The sequence below is a fragment of the Penicillium concentricum genome (assembly GCF_028827145.1).
Source record: "Penicillium concentricum strain IBT 3081 chromosome Unknown utg000002l_segment0_segment0, whole genome shotgun sequence".
In the NCBI taxonomy this organism is placed as follows: Eukaryota; Fungi; Ascomycota; class Eurotiomycetes; order Eurotiales; family Aspergillaceae; genus Penicillium; species Penicillium concentricum.
Genome location: NW_026622755.1, coordinates 6317049 through 6333282, shown reverse-complemented (window position 1 = coordinate 6333282; position 16234 = coordinate 6317049). Strand labels below are relative to the sequence as shown.

The 16234-nt window shown below is 51.0% G+C and overlaps 7 protein-coding genes across 7 annotated transcripts; 2 read left to right on the top strand and 5 right to left on the bottom strand.

Annotated features, from left to right (window-relative positions):
- Positions 1-616: 616 nt before the first annotated feature.
- On the bottom strand, positions 617-1574 carry N7517_006109 (methyltransferase; the record flags this gene model as incomplete). The annotated part of the gene is made up of 4 exons (XM_056723839.1): positions 617-707; positions 761-1228; positions 1279-1364; positions 1443-1574. 4 exons carry the CDS (start codon positions 1572-1574, stop codon positions 617-619), a joined length of 777 nt encoding a protein of 258 aa, XP_056580089.1.
- A 1461-nt stretch (positions 1575-3035) lies between these two features.
- On the bottom strand, positions 3036-4544 carry N7517_006108 (sterol desaturase family protein; the record flags this gene model as incomplete). Its single annotated transcript, XM_056723838.1, has 4 exons — positions 3036-3594; positions 3676-3761; positions 3842-4082; positions 4447-4544. 4 exons carry the CDS (start codon positions 4542-4544, stop codon positions 3036-3038), a joined length of 984 nt encoding a protein of 327 aa, XP_056580088.1.
- Positions 4545-4750: 206 nt separating this feature from the next.
- On the bottom strand, positions 4751-6260 carry N7517_006107 (uncharacterized protein; the record flags this gene model as incomplete). The annotated part of the gene is made up of 4 exons (XM_056723837.1): positions 4751-5421; positions 5504-5735; positions 5799-5874; positions 5941-6260. Coding segments are annotated over 4 exons (1299 nt in total), but the record flags the coding sequence as incomplete, so codon positions are not given.
- An 895-nt stretch (positions 6261-7155) lies between these two features.
- N7517_006106 (acyl carrier protein) lies at positions 7156-8130 on the top strand (the record flags this gene model as incomplete). The annotated part of the gene is made up of 1 exon (XM_056723836.1): positions 7156-8130. One exon carries the CDS (start codon positions 7156-7158, stop codon positions 8128-8130), a length of 975 nt encoding a protein of 324 aa, XP_056580086.1.
- A 1026-nt stretch (positions 8131-9156) lies between these two features.
- On the bottom strand, positions 9157-9421 carry N7517_006105 (uncharacterized protein; the record flags this gene model as incomplete). The annotated part of the gene is made up of 2 exons (XM_056723835.1): positions 9157-9211; positions 9294-9421. The coding sequence occupies 2 exons, from the start codon at positions 9419-9421 to the stop codon at positions 9157-9159; spliced, it is 183 nt and encodes a 60-aa protein (XP_056580085.1).
- Positions 9422-9825: 404 nt separating this feature from the next.
- Positions 9826-14692, bottom strand: N7517_006104 (GTP-Rho binding exocyst subunit SEC3; the record flags this gene model as incomplete). The annotated part of the gene is made up of 3 exons (XM_056723834.1): positions 9826-11856; positions 11919-14335; positions 14518-14692. 3 exons carry the CDS (start codon positions 14690-14692, stop codon positions 9826-9828), a joined length of 4623 nt encoding a protein of 1540 aa, XP_056580084.1.
- Positions 14693-15363: 671 nt separating this feature from the next.
- On the top strand, positions 15364-16164 carry N7517_006103 (non-canonical purine NTP pyrophosphatase; the record flags this gene model as incomplete). Its single annotated transcript, XM_056723833.1, has 5 exons — positions 15364-15543; positions 15619-15692; positions 15742-15923; positions 15987-16048; positions 16105-16164. Coding segments are annotated over 5 exons (558 nt in total), but the record flags the coding sequence as incomplete, so codon positions are not given.
- Between the last annotated feature and the right edge of the window lie 70 nt (positions 16165-16234).

Genomic DNA, 16234 nt, shown 5'->3' with positions numbered 1-16234 from the left:
TTTTCATGTCTCCGAGCTGTTGCTCCACGTGCATACCCAAATATGATGGCATTCATCCCTCCAACGGCCACTCGAAAGTTTGGGCCCGTTTGGTCAGATTGAGCCGGTCGGCTCGTCTGGCTTGATCTATTGGTTGGAGCGGGTCGGGCCGGTACGGATCGGGCCGGTTGGTCTGGTCGATCCTCCGGCCGAGCAGCTGGTGTGCTATCTTGGGAGGTAGTGACACTGCCTGTCGCACTCTCCCTTTGGAAATGCCGTGCGCTAGCTACCTTGCCAAGGCCACTGGTTAGGCCAGCCACGGTTACACAAAGTCAACACACAGCTCTTGGGGCCTTGAACGACGATGCCCTCAATCATCGGAAAGCAGCTGTCAAACTTACCATGTAGCTCTTTGCAAGTCGTGAAATTGTTGGAATTTATATCATAGTGTATATTAAGTCGCAGACTGTTTTCCTTGAATCTTGCGAGTTTTGATTGCCTACTACCCCTGTGCGATACCAAAGTGCACCCTTAGAAACGACAATGGCATATGGAGGGGCATTTGCCTCGGCGCACGCTTTAGATACAATCAGTTTATGCGTGCTGAAAAAGCAGAATTTCATGGGGTAGCGGCCTCTTAGTGCAAGGACTCGTCCTCCCATACAACTATGCATCTGGTCTCAATACTCTGTCTGGCCTCACCATAGTCACTAGCCGTAGTAAATGCCCTGCAACAGACCCGTCAGTATGGAATTTAAATATCAAGATAAAATGAACTCACGAATGTGGCGAACACCTCGCTCTTCCATCAGTCTTACTGTCGTAAAGCTTGATCCAAAGCACATCCTCTGGTCCCATCTCTTTCTTGTAGTAGTACCTGTGCGCAGGGTTGTGGTTGACCGTAAACAAACCCGTCCTCCTTTGCCGACCATGCACGGGCATATCAGTACTGCCATCTATCAAGTCACTGTCTGGGATAGTCCTCTTGTCTCCAAGGCAAAGTGCATCACGGGTGACTTTGGTCACCGGTCGCCAGCAGCTGAAGATTGCCCAGCGGGATCGAGCGAGACGTTCCCAGTCTGGAGGTTGCTCTGGCAAGGTGCTTATATAGTCCGGGGCGTCGTTGTAACTGTAGTCGACATGGAGGACATGTGCGGGGGGAATGATGAAATTGTCGGGCGTTGGCCGACTAGCGTAATTCGAGGCCCGAAGGAAGTGCATGTAGCAATGAGCAAAGCTGGCTCCCGTCCTGTACTAGAATTAGCGTCGTTCTCAAAGAGTCGCAAGCCAGAGTCTGACATCGTCTTCACGAGACTGGAGACCTCCTCGTAATACTTCGAAGAGACTGCTTCGTCGTCTTGGAGATCAAGATCGAGGACTTCGGACTTGTGATGCATGAATTGGAAGCCTGCCAGGTCATGTGTAAACTGCTACTCGCGACCAGATATCTCGTGAATGGTCACATCTTGGATGTCGCGTTTCGGTATTTGCGGGTTTCCGACCTCGTGAAGGTCACAGCCACCGAGGGCTGGATCAAGTCGGAAGGCCAAGGTCGTGTGAACGGTATCGAGGGTAGTATCTTCGATGGACCTCATGCTGAAGTCGTTGCTTGGATGACAGGTTTGTATAGAGAAGAGACTAATATATAGTAGAATTCGCAAACCGATTATCTCTTTAACACACGCCTTCTTTCCCCGCGCTCAAACCAACCCCCGCTAATCCTAATTCACAAGGAAAGTCTCCACTCTCTTGGCTTGCTGTGTCTCTGGTTTGTATGTTTAGCTATTACTACACTAGCTCGCGATGAGGTGCAGTTAAAATCACACCTCGTCAGACTGCTAAGAAGCTAACTTTGTGCAACAACAATGATGTCGATCAATTGATAAGGCCCCACAAGGTCGCCGAGAGGCCTCGGTCGACGTGAGGGCCACCCTTGTATGGGTCCAGCATGGCTGTGAGATGGCCAACCAATCGGGTGAAATCCCACAGGTATGGTACGAGTCCGAGCGCACTTTCTGCGTCGATCTTCGCCAATGGGGTCTCTTCTCTTACGCCTCTTCAAGCTGACATGCATGGCAACGGCTCGGGGCGCAGAACCAAAAGGAGACATCAGGGGCATAAGGTTGTAATCCGCGGGCAGGAAGCAGTTTTGATAGGGTGCAGGCAACACTGTTCGGAGTAACTGAAGCCCGCTAGGCACAGTTGGGCCTTCCCTGCACGATTATTAAGGGGACGATACAGTCAGCGCCGCGCATAGATTTAAGAACATCGCTGGAAGAAGGATCGTGCCACACACACCAAGACGATGTCGCTCGCAGAGCAACTCATGTGGGCTCTGCCGGCCACGGATATGTGAGGGTCCGGGTTCAGTTTTGCGCCAGATTGCGCGGAACTGTGATCTGTACAAACACAACTCTCCACGTTAGCGATTGCGAGTAAACCCAAACGTTTGAATTGTAATATACCTTGTGTAGATGTAGAGAACCCACAGTCGATTGTCTATCGGCGTGCTACAGGCGGTTGCCCCTGTCAAAGTTTTCAATAAATGAGGGGTGTTAACTGACAAAGTTTTGATGATCATACGGTGCTGCGACCAATGAATGAGAATGCAGCGAATAGGGGCGATTTCGAAATGTAAGGCCATGAGTCTGGATCTAGTGCGTGAAGCAAAAGCGTGCGACTGAACTTGGGCGCATCGAGAAAGCGTTCTCGACAAAAGAGTAGAGAGGTCACTGCTACGCCTACGTCTGGTTAATCCGGTTGAAATTGAATGCACTTGCAGACATCATCTGGTAGTACTTTGGTTTTTTCTTTGTGTAATCATTGGGGGCATGGTTGTTGAGAAAATCCCAAAATGTTTTGCTGCGTAGAACTGAAATTAAATTACATGATGGGAATTGGATAAAAAGGTGGCGACCCCTTATCCGCAAGGGGCATGGGCTCGCAACGGACTGGGTACCATTAGGTATGCTCTCATCTATCAGGTCAATAGGCCCAGACAGATCCCAACGCCCATACTGAAGAAAAAATGGAGACCGACAATGCTAACGTTCAGATCATTGTGCCTTCTTGGCCTCCGCCTGTTTCACTCTTCGGCGCTTCAGGGCCTCCGGGGTGTATTCGGTGTCAAGGACGTAGTCCCACCAGCGGAAGCTGCTTGCATAGTTCCCAATGAATTTCTCATGGTGAAGGTCGTGGTGATCAGCACCAGCCCAAAAAGGCAAGAAATGGTGAAGACTCCATGGGAATTCGTAGCCACTGTGGGCATCGATGGCCTGGAACAAGCGCAAGATAATCCAGACATACATAGTCAGAATATGCAAGTGACCGGTGATAGCACACCAGATAATCGGGCAGCTGACGGTTCCGAAGCCGAGAATCATCACTTCAATAGGAGAAGCATATTCGGCGGCCAAGCCGAATGGTGCGGAATACTGATGGTGGATTTTGTGAATAGCCTTGTAGAGTGGACCCCAGTGAAGCGCTCGGTGGAGAAAATAGTGCCAAGTGTCTTCCATCACGAAAAAGATTGCAATCTGATATACCATGCTCCAGAGACTTGGGAAAGGAATCGAGGTTGATAGACCGAAGTACTGCGCCATTGGGTGGAAAAGCCTAGAAGAGCCGTTAGTACTCAATCGGGCCCGAGAGCCAAACGGCAGTTAGAACACCACTCCGTCGAGGGCATGAACATACCAGATTTGAGGAAGTTCGACGGTAAAGTGGCTCAGAAGCACAAACTTGGCACAATCCCATTGCTCGCGTAATGAAGGTACTTTGTTCTGAAGCAGGATGTTAGTTTTGATAGCGGGGGGAATTGGGTGGATTTCGGCTAGTGTGAGGTGTTCGGCGTCCGACTTACACTTTGAATCTTATAGCTCTTGAAAAAACCCAGCGTGTCGATGAAAATCCACGGAAGAGAGCGGCCGAAGTAGAACAACTCGTGCACGGCGAAGGACATGATACCGGTAGCCAGAACGTCATTCTGCATCCACGCATACCATGCAACCCACAATCTCTCCGGCACGCTCAGGTGGACATTGGCTTTGGTGATATCCTCATATTGGCCCCAATAGGTGTCGGGGGGCAGCACGGTAGAATTCCTAGCAGAACAAGAGTCAATATGCGACCAATTCCAAAAAAAGCGCAATTAAACCAATTGGTTGCAAAGAAATCGGGAAATAGACGCACATTGTGGTTCTAAGCAGGTCTTGAATATGAAAGAAGACGCAGATGCTGGGAGAACGAGAAGGTTGAGATAAAAGAAAGGATCTGTGGATATGGAGACTATGTGGGGCTCGGATGACCATCGGCCCGTCTGTGGCCTGACTTTTGGGTTCCGGCGCCCGGTATTGAAACCAGTACTGGGCTCTTACCATACTTACAAGTTATGATTGGTCTACAGACGCTTCATGAAGTCGTTCACCCGGAGACCCATAATTACCGTAAGATACTGATTGCACATACGCGTCCTCTAACTGGTGACTGTTGACTGCGGCTAAAGTGACTTGGGGTGGGCCCATTGGACCCTCAGTTGCCGAGTGACGTGTGGAAATGACCGTCATACGTTATTTCAACTCTCCGCTATAGAGAGATTCTACTGTATGTGAATCGCAAAGGTCAGGTAGATTCGAACTTCGAACGCAGGGTCCGGGCCTGTCCAAATTTGCGTTTTCCAGGCGTTGTCCTGACCTACTAGGGTGTCTCGCATCCTCGCTCAATCATTCGTTCCTACGCAGGGCGAAGAGCATACGGTGTTAAAGGAAAATCATCACAGCCTCGCGAAAGGGCACCCGCCTCTTTCTTCCGCCATCAACCTCGCCATTGATGCTTCAAACTCCACCCCGCCCTTGCTCACCCATCGCTCAGGTCCCACATCCCTCGTCACATAACCCTCAGGTTGGAAACCCTCCCCAGGCAACGGGAGACCCTGCAGCCTGCGTATCCAAGCCGCTGGGCCCCAGCAATTCAGAAATGTGGGCTCGACGTACCAGGGCTCAGCATCAAAGCGCGTGAAGTTGATCCGGCCGGTTTTGGAATTCGTTTGCTTGAAGGTGTAGCGAAGAAAGGCCGGGCGCGGGGGCATACAGTATTTGACGATGTTTTTGCGGATGGTGAAGATGGAGGAAATAGTTTTGTAGTAGGAAGCGGCGCGGGGGTACATCATCGCTTTCCGGAGCCGTTCGTCCGAGAGGACTGTGATACATTTCTTGCCCGCGTCATGGAAGGACTTCGGCAGGGTATAGTTGAGAAGATCAGTGGTGTGGTTGGCGACGAGGTTACAATTGGTATCCGGAAGCATGTACTGCGACTCATACGCTTCGACCCAGACTGCAAGTTCGTCGAGCCATTGCAACCCGTCCGTGAAGCCGGATTTGTACGACGGAAGGCATTCGTACGAAATGTCCATGGCCTCGCCAGCGGATTTCCAGAACGTGCCGACTATGAGACCAAACAGCATCATTAGCCACCACTCGCAAGACCCGGAAAGTGCACATTCATTGTTGCGGTTGGGCCAACTTACAAGCACAAAGCTCCATGTCATTCAGGTTCCTCCATTCATACTGCTCGATCCAGCGTTTCGGCTCCAAGGCCAAGACCGCGAGGGTGCACAGCATGTCGTCGTTGCTGATCTTGCCGGCTTTCTGGTAATGGCTGTGAAGGAAATTCAAGCGTGCGTAAGCGGCATTCGCACGTTCGCTCTCCGGTGCATTGTCGAGCCACTCGGTGAAGATGCAGCCAGTGTCGGCGTAGCGCTACGAGCGTCGTAAGCTTGTGGTCTTTGGACGGATCACCCGGGCTTCATCGGCCTAACGTACCTTAGCAGCCTTTTGGGGGGTAGAAAGCTGCCCCGTCTCGATCAGAAGCTCGCTGATGGTGGAGATGCCGTAAGTTCTGTACAGCAGGATACTCATCAGCCTTTACGCCTTATCCCACCTCTATTCCTTCGGGGGAGCATACTTGAACAGCGCATACTGAAGTCCCTTTCCTCCTATAAACGGGAACTCCAAGGTCAGAACATCCCGCTGGATCGCCCAGGCGTCGTGAGAGGTCATCTTGGCATAGCTCTCGCGGGTTTTGTATGGATACTGGTAGTACATCACGGTCTCGCGAAGGTTGCGCAGGAAGCGGCACAGGAGCATGTACCCGGCCAGAGGCAGGAGCACTGCTCCAATCGACACGTTCGCCATGCTCAAGGAAGATGAGAGATGTGGTCTTCCTTCCAGTGCCCAGGTGATAGTAGCGGGGAAAGACGATATAAACCGGAAATTTGAACTGCCCTAACTGAAGTTCCCAGTCAACTAGTGTCGCTTAAGCCCATTTGGCTATGACGGGTTTTGGAACTTGACCACTTAAACGCGCCAAGATGGATGGGGTTAGGCCTTGCTGACTTTTACAATATAGACCTTGTTCAGGGTGTGTAGCAAAGCCAACACGGGTGGCCCCGGGCCCGTGCATAAGTACGTCCAGGCCCACCAATCCCACATATAAAGTGGGACATACTTTATACCAATAGGAATATTGGTATGACCACTTTTAATATCATGCACTCCATCACAGATATACGACCCGGTAAGCTTGCCTCAGTCTACAAGGCCTCCTAAGGCTACCCCTCTTTTGTGGGCCTGGGGGCCTTGGCTGCCGCTCCTTAGACGGGGGTGGTCAGTTGAGCCACACTCGCGGTGTCGAACGCGGGGGCACCCCCAATTGGATTATCCCAACCACGCTGCTCGTGGCGAGAATGGGTACGCATCCCACTGGTAGCAGCCTTGCTCTAGTGTGGAATAACTGGGGCCCACATACTACAATTGACGTTACTCCAGGTCTTTCCAGAGTGATGACGCTGGAACTGATGATGGTCGAACTAGTGACGCGTGGCCGGCTTACCGTTGGGGTAGAGCAATCACAAAATTTGTCATTCTGTACGCATGCAGTCAGCGATGCAGCGGAAGCAATGCATGCTGCATCTCTGGGCTCTATGTTAGGCGTCGGTGGCCGAGCTGGGCAGTCACTCTATGGAGGAACCTCTGTGAGTCATCTCCTCGTGCCTATCACAGTAATTTTGTGGTTGGGACACTTCAAGTGAGACGTCGAATGTCGACCGAGTTGGTTGCCGGTTACAAACATGGTGTCCTTTTTCTTCTACTGCCACGATATTATTGCGAACTTGTTCGAATGAACCCGGCTAATGGCATTCTTAGACATTTCTCGACGCATTTGCAGAATACCAAATCCGATTGGGTCAGCCTGCCCCTTGTCGAGGGTGTCGGTATTGCCTTCGATCGCGGCATCGTCGAACACTTGCAAGGCACCGTGGGTGCCAGCATTAATGAAGATCAACTTTTCACTCTGATCCACGGGGCCATCATTGGACCTTCTTCTGGACTCAATGCCCATGGAAGAGGGCTTTCTTGCACGCTCGCGTCCAAGGCGGAGGCAGACGACTTGCCGTGGGAGAACATAAGTCCATTGTCTGTCATAGGGCGTCAACGAAATAGTGCCGGCAGTGTCGATCCCTCTTCCAACGAAAGCAAAAAGCTCCAAGGTAACCTACAGAATGCATCTCCTGGGCTACTCTTAGAGGCCTTGGGCGACAAGATATCGTCGATTACGAGGATCGATAGGGATGAGATTACGGCCGACAGAAGTCTACTTGACTACGGACTCGATAGCCTGTTCTCCCTGGAGCTTCGGAATTGGATCAGACGGCAGTTGAACGTTGACATGGCGCTCAAAGACATTACTGCTGCCCCTAATTTGAAAACTTTGGTCCAGCGGATTACTCCTCGCATGGCATCCGTCTCGGCTGCTCCACAGACTCAACCCCTTACGAAGGCCGCTGCTGAAAGTGGTTCGACGCCAATTTCTTCCAGTCATTCGCCCGAAAATGCGGTTTTACCACGACTCCCACTCTCTCCCTTACTTGGTCTTCAATCTGACGACGAGCGAGACAGCATAGAGGAGCAGCTCCAGGCTATCGGGATTGATTCATCTAATGTGGAGCTAGTGTTGCCTTGTGCACCCGTACAAGAGGGTGTACTTTTCGCTCAATTTAAGGGTCAGGCACGTCAATACTTTGACTATAGGCCTATGAAAATTAGAGTCCAAGATGACACCGGTCAGGTCGATGTTGACCAGGTCGAAACATAATTGGGGACACAGTGTATCCAAGGAAACCAAGTCATCATTGCTAAACACAACGAGAGAGTCTAGACAATTCCAGGTCTCGCCGATATGCACGCAGAGGTTGACTAAACGAGTATGATGAGAGATAACGTGGAGTGGAATAAAGCAGTTCAATATCTCCAGATCCACTAGTGTGTCAAAAAGCATCAAAAAATGTTCCAGGCTTTGGCACAGCTCTTCGTTTTGAAAGACACTCCCTGTAACCTTCAAGTGCTTTAGATTCAGACGCCCTGTCATGAGTTGAAGATTCTCAAGCGCAAACAGCCCGCCGACCTCGAGAGAAGAAAGACTTGATCAATTGAAATCAGCTTCCCAACCATGCCACATTTCGCTACCTAGATAGTATCCGTCAAGGGCTAGATGTTGAAGAAAAGGTAAAAGTTTAGGATTGCTGAATCCCTCAAAGTCGCTGGGTGCCTGATCACTTGCACCAGGGGTTTCCACTACCCAAGAACAAGACTTCAAGTTGGGGCAAGAAGTGATGAAATGTAGGAAATGGTGGGCATATCGTGGAGGAGCGTACTTGTTGACATATGAGTTTGTCCACCGGTCAACTTTGATCACAGTCACGCTTGGGAGTGGATGAGGAGGGAGATGATCACCGTCCTCTGCGAGTAGGTAAAGTTCCGGCTTTAGAGGATGCTCATCAATGCATGCCATAGAGTTGTCGTAACGAACTTTCAGCCTATTACACATACTAGTCACTTCAGGCCTATAATTTTATCGGTACGTAGATGTGAGCAGTTTCATACTTCACACAACGCAGATTCGGTAAGCACTCTATCAACTTAGCGATAGGCTGATTGTCTTGGAGTTTCTCCCATCCGTGCCCTTTATAGGGCACGATAGTGATATCTCGAACAAAAGACCGTGGTGAGTCACGAGACGTATCTAGCAGTCTACATAGAAGGCTATCGGGATGACCTTACACAAGATTACCCCACACCTCGATGTCGAGAGAACGATGTAGAAAAGAAGTTGCCAGCTCATTCATAGCTTTCGAGACGAGGCAAAGACTGGCCAAATCCTTTTGGTTTTGATCGGACTATGATTCGTTGAGTATTAAGTCCATAAGACTTAGATATCGGGATAAACGTACGCTTTCACACACTAGATACCATGCGTACCAGGTTGCGTCTGTGAATCCATGTTTTCCTTCTGAAGTAGGATCAGAAAATGTAGCCCTTTGCTTCTGGCCTTGAACTGGTGTCCCAGCTCCTGGCAAGCAGTCCATAATTCTCGAAAGGAAGTTCATGGTTGGAATTGGGAATGGAGTGTAGTTTGCCTGTAATTAAATCTAGAGGTGACCAAAGGCGATCATACCCAAAGAGGCTAAGGGTACGGCCTTAGCTCGTTCCGTCGAGTTTATCCGCTGAAGTCTTCAGGCACATTATTACTCCATAATGGGTCCACGGGTTATTCATCAACTGTTTAGACACGCAAATTAAGCTGCTGCCCGGGGTCGCTTTTGTCGTGCCCATCAAGAACTTGAGAGTATTGCAAGTCGATTTGAAGATTCTACTGGGATGGAATTACCTATTTATTTCGAAGTGGCATGTTGGTGTCTCATACATCCGATGTATCCAAGACGTAAAGAAGACCCGAGAGAATATAGGAAGCAAAAACAATAAAGGGGAATTAAGTTTCAATAAGTACATTTCATTTCCGGAACATGCTCAGGGTCTCTTCCTTGCGCCAGTCCAGATCCAATTGACCCTCATAGACTTCTTCCATAATCTGACGGGTTCGGTCATAAGTACTTTCATAGCGGTTCTCGCACTCCCGAAGCACCTTGACAACAAGGCTGCGGCTAAGACCAGGGTCATCGGCGTCACCAAAGTGTTTCTCGACGCGCTTCTTGAGCATTTCGATACCACGGCGGATTTCCTTATTATCATAGGAGGTGAGAACCTTCTTCGCCATCATGCGGGAGTGGCTGGCACGAGCTGCGATGTCGGTTGGGTTACTACCCGCCGCAAGGAGGCCGTCAATTGATTGCACGAAATCAATCAATTTGCCCAGTGGGCGGTGGATGACCGCGTCAAGGTAGAGCTTCATGTGCTCCTGGAAGTCTTGGTGGGCCCGATCGGTCCAGCGTTCAAGCGCGGGGATGTTGTGCACATCTACTTCCTCGATGTAGTGGTTCATGTTCTCAATGAGGAGGATGTGGTAGTTAAGAATCTCCTTGTCTTCCGGATCGCCCGCACCCGCAGTGACACCCGGAGGTTGGCCGGGTGCTTCCTTGGCAATGAACTTGAGTGACTCCCACATCGCACGGTTGATGCGGTCGTACGCGTCATTGACGCTAACGCGAATGTCACAGAAGGCGTTGGATGGGGAAGACAGCATGCTTTCCACTGCATTGGAGAAGTTGGGGAACACTCGCATGAAGGAAATTACTCCCTTCCGCTTGTTCACCTTGACTTTGGTGTCCTCGATGCCTCGGATTTGCTCATCCACAAATCGGTTGAAGAGCCCCATCAGGCGGGAATGGATCTTCTGTAGTGCATGAAGAATGAACTCTTGATTCGTGTCATCAAAGTCATTCATGGCAATCTCCAAGGCATAGAGAATACCGATTCCTTGAAGGGGATCGGCCTGCATCGCCCAGTCTACCATGCTTTGCATATCGTTCGGCCAGAATGAGTAAATTTCATCCATGATCTGCTCGACTCTCTTTGCCGTTCCCCGATCAGGGTCATGCGGCCGGTTGGCAGAGAAATCGGGACAAGATCGGTTTTCTGGAATGGTTGCAGCCACCAAGTCGGAAAAGTCGGCGCTGGCAAGAGAATCGAGATGGAAGAATTGGATAATGAAGTTCTGCTCTTGAGCCATCATGTTAAGTGTCTCCCGCAGAGTCCCAGCGAATACCTCAGATGGCTCAGCCCTTCCTTGCTTCTTCGCGTTGCCCGAAGCCAGTCGAAGCCCAGCGGCAGCCCGCACCGTCTTGCCTCGTCGCACTGTCAGTTTCCGTGCAGCCATGGTGAGACCCTCGGCCTCTTTCTCTTTCTCTTGATGTGTGAAGAGGAGTTCCTGCTCATCTCCCGTTGGTTTGCGCGCCGTCTTCTTCCAAGCCAGATTATTGTCGCGGAAGTCACCTTGGTACGAAGACTTGGACTGCTGCTCATAGAGACCGACAAGGCTATGCCACTCTGCCATGCTAACCTCCTTAGCAAACAGCATCAGGGCGTTATACCGCCAGACCTCTTGACGGAAGTGCCCTCGCGCGGCATTGTCCAATTTCATCGAATCCTTGCCACCATTCGCCAAATCAATCCGTTGTTGTTCTGCCATTTTGAAGGCAAGGGCGATGAACTGCTGCAGTCGGCTGAGGAACATGTTCGCAGTAGAGCGATACTCTTCCTTCTTTTGTTTGATCGCACGCATCTGGCCAATTTCTGTATCGGCATATACACCGACACTGGCATCAACCTGACGTTTCTTGTTTTGTCCAATGTCAGAATCAATCGTGACCATGGCCTTGTACAATGTCGCCAGAGCGCCTTCTGTATCTCTCAACCCATCGGGGTTGCTCAAAGAAGCCTCTTTGAGAGGTCCCAGCTCGGATGAAGATATTGAAAGTGTCTTCAAAAGGGTTTGGAGTTCGTTTTGCAGCAGCTTCTGATTTGCTGCTTGTACCTGCAGACCTTGACCTTGAGCCTCAATATAGGCGACATCCTCGTGAAGAGTCTATAATGTAATCTCGTTAGCACACTAGAAATTGATCCTGTTTCTGTAATCCCAAAACTTACGTTCAGTTCATGAGAGTAAAGGGTCAATAGACCATCCAGCTCATCACACTCTTCAATCGTTCTGTCGATCAAGCTTGCAAGTTGTTCTACCTTTCCTTCCTGCTGTTCAAGGTTGCCAAGCCAGCTGGTGGCCTCGACACGGCCAATTTCACGGCGAACATCTGCTTCCAAATCTTCAATCTTCTGTTCATCGGCCAACCGTCCGTTCCAGCCTAGATCAGTGAGAATGTCATCGAAATCAATTCCACGTCCGTCGAGAATGCTGGGATCGATTCCAAGGGCTTGGCAATATTTCATAGTGTGGTCTTCACGGCGTCTGCGACGACGTCCTTGAGCTGCCGGGGATGGCGATCTTGAACGATCTTCAACCTTTACGACAACATCAGAGAGATTCTCACGAGAGACCTCAGGAGTTTGGACAGGGACCGGCGCGATTTCCTGAGGAGCTGGCTCCGTGATCTCGACAGTTGGTGTCTCCGGCCCTGCAGCGGGCGCGGGGGGCTGTAGATCTTGTTCTGACCTCGCTGCCACTGGACTCTGTGGGGGATCAGTTGCTGACCGTGTAAGGGACGGCGCAGGAACAACGCTGGTGATGCCATCAGGGCCCGCGACATCGACTTGTGACTTCTTCGCGGCTGCCAGCAGTCGCTCACCAGCCCCACCAGCCCTGGGCTTGAAACCACCATAAGCATTTGCAGCCTTTCTCCAGGCGCCTGCAATATCTTTGCCTTCCTTTTTCTTAACCATAGGGCCGAGCCCCGGGCGTTCTGCCTCCTGCTCTGGGGAAGCTTGGGATGGAGATTCCGCAGCAGGAACAGTTTCAACGGGGGTCTTGGGCTTCTCGTTGGAAGGCGGAATAGGCTCTACTGGGGGCAGGTTCGCAGCAATCATAGCAGCAGGCTCTGCAGCCAGTCCCTCAATTGCCGGTGACGATGACGGTTCCCGCGGCTGTGCAGAAGATCCAGGTGACAAGCCATCTGATGCGCTTCTCTCCTGAGGTAGAGAGGGCTGATTAAATGTGAATGCCTTCTCGCCGCTACCACGTTGGGGAGACTTTGGCCCAATGCTAGGCGCGGGACGTGGGAATGTGTCCCCACTCTCGTTATTGAAAGAGCCAGCAGTGGTAGGACGAAGTGCATCATTGCTGCGCATGAATTCCGGTGCATTGCTCGAGACTGGTTGGGTAGCAAGAGGAGGGGGCTGGGGAACGCGATCTTGGCTGCGCGAAAATTCTGGCGCGTTGTTCGGGACTGGGTGGGTAGCAAGAGGTGGGGGTTTGGGACCACGATCCTGGCTGCGAGCCGAAGATGGGCGGAGTGACTCTGGAATATCGGAATAGCTGCTGGCTTGTGCCGCAACATTCAGATTATCTGTTCCCCTCGACTCTGATAGTGAGCTCGGGGGTTTTGCATTTGCTGCGTTACGTTCAGGTGCGCGTGGCGGCGGTTGCTGGTCTATAGGTGGCCCAGAAAGGAGCGACGGAGGAGGAGATTTATGTATGTCAAAGGGAGACGGTGCCGGTCTACCTTGTCCTGTAGATGGCCGAGAGCCGGTCGATGGCCGCGACATCTGCTCGCGGCTTGGCTGAGTGCGAAGGGTGGGGTCTTCGGAAGGCTTTCTTTTGACGTCCCGAGGACCATCGCGACTGGTATCACGACCTCTGTAGGACGGTTGTAGCGAAGGGGGCAACGGGCTGTCCGATGTTGAAGTCATTTGACCCGGTCCCCTTGGCGGTGGGCCAGTTGGAGGACCGCCTGGCTGTCCAGGCTGTGCTGGCTGTCCCCTTGGCGATGGACCCTTTGGAAGACCACCAGGTTGTCCTGGTTGTGTTGGCTGTCCCCTTGGCGGTGGGCCACTTGGAGGACCGCCTAGTTGTCCTGGTTGTGTTGGCTGTCCCCTTGGTGGTGGTCCATGTGAAGGACCGCCTGGCTGCGCTGGCTGTCCTGGTTGTGCCGATTGTCCATGTCTTGCCAGCATTTGTCGCTCATTGTCGTCAAACCCAATAAGATTGGGAATTTTTCCATTGGTGTATTTCCTGTAAATCTTGACCAGGCTCCCGATGAAGAACTCCTTTTCCTTGGAAGTCCTGGCATGCCAGTAGTATGGCTTTCCAATTGTGACTGTGAATCCTACATTGCCAGCCCATTCTTTTTGTTGCTGCTCTCCTGGTGTTTTCGGCACAAAAGAGCCAAATGATTGAATTGCGGTTAAATCGTCGAGCATCCAAGTTTTGCCGATAGAATAAGTCCCCTCATTGTTCTCTCGAGCTTTGTGTATGCGGACTCTGCCTGACTTTCGAACCGAGATGATAATGATACGGGGTTTCTTGTTCTCCGGTGGTCCTTTTGGCGGGGAAGGGCTAGAGGGGTGCGCTGAATCCTCGGTGATGCGGACGTGGGTGATATAAGATTCGAGTACTGGGAGCAACAAGCCGGGTTAGCAAAGATCGCGGGAAAAATGACATCTCGACGATGCAAACGTGTTGCGATCCCGTCTAAGCCCTGTACGTCACTTTCGCAATGTGTCGCTAAGCACACCACTATTGATTGAACTCGGGTGGGAGGGCAGGGCTGAGGAAGTACGTTGATTGTGTACGTACATAGACCGTCTTCGTCCTTTTTTGCGAAACAACTATGAATGATCCGCTTCTTCTCGTCCTCAAAGGCGGCCCCTCTTGTCATGGTGCTTGGGCTAGAGCCCGAATCAGACTGTAGATCTCCGCGATTTGGTAGCGGCCCTTGCGGAGGCCCGCGGGGACGGTCTCTGCCGTTCATGATGGTATCGAGGGATATAGAGCTCACGTGTGGGTAGCCGCGAGATCAAGGGGACATGGTCGGGAGGGTCGGGATCGGCGACGCCACTACGCACCACACGCCGGAGGAATTGAAATCCGTTAAGGGACAATGCTTTGGAGGAGTATGACGAGGTAAAAAGCAGTACACGTTATGGCCCAATGGAATGCAAGTGGCCAGCGCTGAAGTTCGAATTAGCTCATCGAGGTGTCTCGGGCGGCGGAAGGCGGAGAGCTTGGAGCGGAGTATCGAATTGATCCGGGGTTACCCAAACGCGGTAAACAAACGTGCGGAATGTTCGACATTAATTGAGAAGTTTTGCATGGCAGTGGCTCACTGGAGTCTTATTATCTTACTCGATTTTAGTTTTACCGACCTACTGAAGTGTACCATCGCAGTGCATGGCGACCATCCATGACTATGATCCTATTGGCTCAGGTGGGCAGGTGCTAGCATATAATTAGTCATCCATCCCATGCCTCCCGAGATCCAGGGGGGCACCCTGGAGGGCTCCAGGCACCAGTCCTGGGGCCTGGAGCCTTGAGGCTTTAGCTTCTATCACTTGTGGCGTACGGAGTACACACTGCAAATGTACCCCGTACCATATCTTCAATTCACTGCCTATGCACCGCGTTCGCCTTCTCTAGTCCATCATGTCCTCCATCATTCCAACTACGATCAATTTCATCACTGGAAATAAGAACAAGCTTGCTGAAACCAGAGCAATTTTGGGTGACGTGGTGCAGCTTTCAAATCAAAACATAGATATCCTTGAAATTCAGGGTTCTCTTGAAGAAATTGCGCGAGACAAGTGTCAAAAAGCAGCTATAGCAGTATGCCGCTCTGAAAATTTCCCTGCTACGGCACAAAAGCACAACCAGGCTAAGTGTAGATGCTTGCCTCTATAGGTCAATGGTCCTGTCTTGACAGAGGATAGTGCCCTTGAATTCAGGGCACTCAAAGGTCTACCTGGGCCGTATATGTATGTCTGATATCAATTGCTGTTGTTTATCTCCTCTAATATCCCCAAGAAAGTGGTTCTACTCTGCTCTAGGCGATGATGGCCTGTATAAACTGCTCGCAGCTTATGACGACAAAGCAGCTACGGCCGTCTGCACATTCGCCTTCTCCGCTGGTCCGGGATCTGAGCCTCTCCTTTTCCAGGCATATACGGAAGGCAAGATCGTTCAGAAAAGGGGGCAAAGTGGATTTGGTATGCTTTCCAATCGCCCAACGCAGTTTTTTTTTAGAGAAGCCAGCCCTGATATTTCTGCAGGTTTTGACCCCATATTTGAAGTTGACGGCCAAACCTATGCGGAAATGAGTCCTACGTACAAGGTGAGTTGATTTATATAAGCATCTTGTAAATCCCCTATCCACTAATTTGACAACAGAATACGGTTTCTGAGAGGTTCAAAGCTCTAGAGAAGTTGCAGAACTGGCTAAGGAATACAGTATGATTGGACTGTAGCTAGGCCGTCGTATAGATTTACTTTCTGGCTCTAGGGTACAATATGAATAGAT